General features: G+C 45.8%; 1 protein-coding gene across 1 annotated transcript; it reads left to right on the top strand.

Annotated features, from left to right (window-relative positions):
- Nucleotides 1-3,498: 3,498 nt before the first annotated feature.
- SSTR5 (somatostatin receptor 5) lies at nt 3,499-4,611 on the top strand. Its single transcript, XM_010179532.1, has one exon. The coding sequence runs from the start codon at nt 3,499-3,501 to the stop codon at nt 4,609-4,611; it is 1,113 nt and encodes a 370-aa protein (XP_010177834.1).
- The last annotated feature ends 1,874 nt before the right edge of the window (nt 4,612-6,485 follow it).

Below are 6,485 nucleotides of genomic sequence, written 5' to 3'. Positions count from 1 at the left end.
AGGTTTCTTCATGTAATTCCCTCTTGATCGCAGCCACACACTGAAGCAAAGCACTTCACAGAGTTATTTTTGCTTCGCTATTGTAACCGCAGCCAGGAAGGATTTCAACCTTGATCTGCCTGGACAGCTTTAAGGTTTGTTCCTCCTTATGTTGTGAGGATGCTTCAGTCACTAACGGGCTGCTCTGTGCTGGTAGGTGGATACCAGCTCCTGTGCCCATCAAAAGCACCTTTGTTTGGGACATTTATTAGAGGAGTTTTCACCTTTTTCTGCGCAGAGCAGTCTGTACCATAGCACCTCTGCTATTTCTTCTCTCGGTTGTCTTGAGCAGGGACACAGATATGTTCAGCTGCAGTGGATGCATATTTATTTTTCCTCCCCCAAGTACTACTCTGTAAAAGAAAAACTTGGGATTACACCAGTGATTACTCCAGATCTGTGTTCTTAGCTCCTCCGCCCTTTCTGGTTCATGCATTTTAAGCAGAAAGGGCATAATTTATGGACTATACCAGTAGGATGTCTTGGAGATCAGACACCAAAGGGGAAAAAAACCTGGAGGAGAGAAAGTCCCCTAGAGGTGTTTTTTTTATTAATCCATTAATTAATAATACTCAAACAAGTGTGTGAGGTATCAGTCAGCATGCTTTAATTATAGTTAGTCATCCTTTGTTGAGGTTCATGGTCATTAACTGCTGTAGTGGCAATATAAATGCAGACTAAAATTGTGCTGCTGAGGGGCAAGGTGTCAGCAGGGGGAAACAGAGGGGAAAATCACCTCTGCTCAGCAAATACAGCCAGAAAAGATGCTTCTGCAGCTATTCAGCTCTTTTTTGTTGTTGCCATGCCATAACGAATCCCAAAATACCAGTGGCTACAAGGCAAAGCAGTGAGGTTTCCATGGCTTAGTGGATACAGCACTGAATGGGGCACTGGAGATACGGGCTCAGTTTTTTGGATCTGGACAACTCCAAGCACATCACATCCCAAAATCTTCTGAGTGCATCAGGACTGCCAGCAATGGACGGCTGGAAGAACCCTTGGCACGCAGGGATTTTGGGCAGTGTGTTATCCACGTAAAGGATCTCCTCTTCCTCAGTGCTTCTCCCAAGAACTGAACTCTGGAAGGAGCAACAGGCTTGCAAAATTTACTGTGTCATTTCCATACCCAGCTATTTCAAGGGTACGAACAGTGGGGAAAAGGGAGGTAACTGCAGAAGAAAGATGTTCTCGTTTTCATACAGCAGTGGGATGAGCTGCATATGACTGCGTTTCCTGACCTTCCCCTGCTGAGTGCCAGCACTGGTTCTTCTTCCCATCTTCCTATTTTTGCAGTCCCAGAACAAAAATGTTGCTTTTTGGCCCAGACAGGATGTTGCTGAGCTGCTCTTGGGGAGAAACACCTTCCCAATCTCTGCCCATTCTCAGTCCTATAGACGCAGTCCAATGAATATGAGTTTATAAACAGCAACTGCCCCATCCCAACACCCATTTCCTTTATATCCTTCCCTTCTAACCAGGTGGGCCACGCAGCATCTGGGCTGCAGGAAAACCCAGTTTTCCAAAGGCCAAACCCCTCACAGATCCTCTCTGCCTCTTTCCCATCCCCATCCTCAAGCCATCATTTGTCTGAGCTTTGGCAGCTCCCTCAGCATTGCCATCCCTGGATTTCTGATTTCTTTGGTACATCTCCTCCCAGCCGCGGCGTTACATGTGAGACACCTACATCCCATCTGCACATTTCCAAGTCAGAACAGCATATTTATCATTACTACTGGGAGCTGGAGGGACTTCGACTCTCACCCACTGCAGCTTTTCTCACCCGAAGAGCGAGCACAGTAACCAGCCCCTGGAGGTGTTTGCATCCCTCTTGGAAACAAGAAGCCTTTTGCGTGCTTACATGAATTTTGCTTGCAAAGCATGGGTGTGATGTGGGCTGGGTGTTTCTAAGTCCAGATTCATGCCTTTCGGATTATTATGGAAACCTCGCCATTAGGTGATGGGAACAGAAATTGCTGAGCGCGTTCTCCTTGAGCATCTTCACCTCGCTCTGCTGGCCAGGACTGGGAGACATCTTTTGTATCTTCACTCTTTTTTAACAGGATGCTTTAACTTTTTATAGCAGAAAGCTTTATAAACACACACTTAGATCATGTTCAGACAAGGAGCGAAAAAATATTCATGTGAATCAAGCACTGGAAATTTTCAGCCCTTTTCAGACTGACCAGTAAAATACATTCTAGCACCAAATCCATTCTGTGTCCTGAAGCTGCTCAGTGCGGTTTGGATTTCTTGCAAGAGAAAGGTGTTTCTTAGACAATAAAAAAGCTCACTTCAGGGTGAGAGGAGAAGGATTCAGAAACACTGAGCCATGAGAAATGGAAAAGAAACAGCTTGTTCCTTTCCACTGCAGAGTTTCACATCATCATGACCTGACCTGATGGAGAAGTGTTCTCTGACACGGTCCTTTCCAGCTTGGAGTTCATTGATTTTTTTCCCTAGGGTTCATCAGTTGTTATGGAGGGTTTTGTTTCCCCACCTACACAGCTCTCACTGGGTTCTGCCAGGCTGGAAATGACATTTGAATGTCTCAAACTGAGACTTTCTGTGTAAACAGGGAGACCTGAGAAACCTCACGGGGGAGCTTCATGCACCAACCAGGGTCTTCTTTGGTTCTGGATCCTGAGAGCTCCCAGAACTTGGATGGGAGCGATATGGGGCTGAGTCAGCCCCTGAGCCTCGCCAGGCACCCTCCGCTCAGTGACGGCAGAATCGCACCAAATTGGACTTTACAGCTTGCCAGGGCTCTGCTTCCAGTCTGATTTGTATGCGCTGTTTGGGCAGAGTCTGTCAAAATCCTCTTCTTGTATCAGTTTTATACAGACAACCAGGAAAGGTGGGTCCTGGATTGGTGTGGGTTTGTGCAAATTGGGCAGTAAAGGGTATTAACCCCCATGCTCCTTGATTTCACAAGGGAGGATAACGCATGTGTGACAGGTCAAGGAGTGTGAGACAGCCCAGCAGTGAAGCTTGCTTGCCAAGTGGCACATGAGGCATGCCAGAATTAACATTTCTCATCAGTAAAGGATTGGACTGGTTACCAGCAGGCTTTGGACCCGAACTTCCCACATGCCAGTGCATTTGGACCCCTTCTCTGCAGGAAAGCTTCAGTGAAGTGTTTGGCCGTTACCTTCTCTCCTTTCACTTGAATTTCTGTGTTACTGCCTCCCATTTCACAGTTACACAGAGCCCCGAGTCTCCTGCACGGAGCTTGTGAAACTACCACCATCCACTTGGGGCTTTGATCTCGTCACATGGGCTAACTGCATAATTCAAACATAAATTCTGAGTATAGATAGAAAAGTATGTGTGAAATTTAGACTACTTTGAATTCACTTTTTTCTTTATTTTTCTTCCTTTTTTTTTGTTCTTTCTAGGATCAAGATGCCCATGAAGTTTAATCTCTCTTAGCCTTAAAAGAAAAACCGAGGAGTAAAAGTTATGGATCCTTTATATTTTCCCAACACTTTTAGCCCAGAAGCTGTTTCCAGTGATGCAAATTTGTCGCTGCTGACAAATGTGACGGAGAATGGGACTCTCTCAGAGGAGCCCTCATTCAAATACATCCACAAAGTCCTGATCCCCATCTGTTACCTCCTGGTCTGTGCAGTCGGACTCAGCGGCAACACCTTGGTCATTTACGTGGTTTTGCGCTATGCCAAGATGAAAACCGTCACCAACATCTACATCTTGAACCTCGCCGTCGCTGACGTGCTCTTCATGCTAGGCCTGCCCTTCCTGGCCACCCAAAACGCCATCTCCTATTGGCCTTTCGGCTCCTTTTTGTGCAGGCTGGTGATGACTGTCGATGGCATTAACCAATTCACTAGTATTTTCTGTTTGACTGTGATGAGCATGGACCGCTACCTGGCAGTCGTTCATCCCATTAAATCAACCAAGTGGAGGCGGCCCAGGGTGGCCAAGCTCATCAGCGTGACTGTCTGGACGTTCTCCTTCTTGGTGGTGCTTCCAGTCATCATCTTTTCGGATGTGCAGGAAGACTTTCACACCTGCAACATGAACTGGCCGGAGCCCGTCAACATCTGGTCAGCAGCGTTCATCATTTACACATCGGTCCTGGGGTTTTTTGGTCCTTTGTTGGTGATCTGTCTGTGCTACTTGCTGATCGTGATTAAGGTCAAGTCTTCGGGGATCCGAGTTGGGTCTACGAGACGCCGGAGGTCGGAGAGGAAGGTGACCAGGATGGTGGTGATCATTGTGGTGGTCTTTGTGTTTTGCTGGCTCCCGTTTTACACGATGAACATTGTCAATTTGATATTTATACTGCCCGAAGACCCTGTGTTGGTAGGGGTGTACTTCTTTGTGGTGGTCCTGTCCTATGCAAACAGCTGTGCCAATCCCATTCTTTATGGATTTCTTTCTGACAACTTCAAGCAGAGTTTTCAGAAAGTCCTTTGCCTCCGAAAGGGCAACGGTGTAGAGGACGGTGACCCCATCGAACACAGGCAAGAGAACAGCAGCCGCTTGCAGGAATCAATGTTGACTCAGAGAAATATTGAATTCAACGGACATATGCAGACTAGCAAGGTCTAAGGGCATGGTTTGGTACTGCAGAGCACTTGGAGACCTGGAGAACTTGAGGACTTAAAGGAGAGATGAAGTCACAGCAAAGCTAAAAATCTGGAGACCCACAGGCTCAAATAAATGTACATAGACTTCTCTTTACTCCCCTCCCTGTCCCAGCTAAAGGTGTTATGGGCTATCCTGGGCTGTGTGAAGCTCTCGTGGTGTTTTAGCTAAGTCAGACGTGTGTTACCACCTTCTGTACTCCAGAGAACCGATTTACTGGCACACACGGCTGGCTTTGCTCTAGTGATGCAAAACAACACTAAACCTGATTTAACTGCCTTGTTAAGCTGAGTTTATGGCTGCCTTGCACTGCTGGGATCAGCTCAAAGCAGAAAACAGCTCAGATAATATCTTTGGAAGTCTAAAAGGGCATCTCTTAAAAGAAAAACACTATTCCTTAAGAGGAAGATCCATACAAAAAAAGCCCACAGCACTGATCTTGAAATTGTGTATGAGCCATGGTTATAAAGTGCTGGGTAGTCCATATATGTTGTTTTATTGCCATTAACCCATATAAAAGAGTCACAGTATTTGGGAATCTTTCAAACATAATGAGAAAGAATAAACACAAGACTAGGAAAGCGTTGTTGGAAGGATTCAATGTATTCATGATACTTTCACATTCTAAACCGAACTGCTTATAAAATGTAATGTATTCACTTTATCACTATGTAAGTGATGATGATCGTGAAGTCCTGGAAAGCTGTCGTGTATATTTATTGGTTCTGAATGTAAGTATGGACGTGAATATAAACTGTATTTTCAGAAATTAAAACAAGTTGAATCCTCTCCTGGTTATCCATTTCATGGCTTCACCAACCACTGCCAAGCACTGCGCCAAAAAAGGTGCTGAGCTAAGGTTTTGATGCTTAAATCATTATAGAGACGATGCAGATTAGTGTGGTAGAGCCAAGTACCTGTGAGTCTGTCCTCCTCGGACACCAAAAGGAAAGTGACTGTGCCTCATGGTGCTTGGGAGCTCAGGAGATGAGATAAAGAGAGACCAAATGACCAATGTGGGACCATACAGCAGGAGGGAAAATAGCAAGGAGCAGCACCCAGACCCCATTCCTGCCTCCTGTCTGATCCAAGCTACTTGTGCTGTAAAGTAAGGACTCTTTGTACATGAAAACGAAGAAAACAAATTATACATTTGTTTTATTCAAATAACACTAAGCAGAGCATGGTGCTGAGATGGTTCCTCCCTGGAGTGCAACCCAGAAAAGGGTGGACAAGAGTGATTGGAGTCAGAGGACCCACGCTGAAATTAGTGAAGATTTTGGGGTTGGTAGCCTTTCAAAATGAGGTCCAAGTTGCAGTCAACTCTCCCTTATAGCTTTGCAAATGCTCAGCAAGTTCAGCAGAGGAGCCTGAATATGTTTCAAAGCCAAGTTACTGTTATCAGCTAGTTCATGGTAGCTTGTTTCCATCAGCCCTAGCAGGCAAGTTCCTTCTTGGATATTTGATTGCACCTGAGATATTCCTAATTGCCATCTGTTTTAGGTGGGAGAAGCATGTGTTTCTGTTCAGTGATAGATGTTCTGGCCCACCATGGTGGCACCCAGCAAGCCTGTACATCTATTTTCCCTTCAACAACCACAGTGGAGGAACAAAACCATGCTCCTGGGAGGGTGAAAACAGAGTAAAACCTGCCCATTCTCCCAGGCTGGTTCAGGAAAACATTGCGCATCTGCAAATGCAAACAGCAAAACTGTGCTATGTCCAAAAAATCAGCCTGGGGTGGGAGGTAAGGGGTACTATGGGGACATCCCGTGATGGGCTATGGAGCTGCAGTGGTCTGTGTATGAAGAGTGGAAAAAGCCAGCAGGACCTGTAGC

The sequence above is a fragment of the Mesitornis unicolor genome, unplaced genomic scaffold (genome assembly GCF_000695765.1).
Source record: "Mesitornis unicolor isolate BGI_N332 unplaced genomic scaffold, ASM69576v1 scaffold15672, whole genome shotgun sequence".
Lineage (NCBI taxonomy): Eukaryota > Metazoa > Chordata > Aves > Mesitornithiformes > Mesitornithidae > Mesitornis > Mesitornis unicolor.
This window is presented reverse-complemented; position numbering and strand designations above follow the sequence as displayed.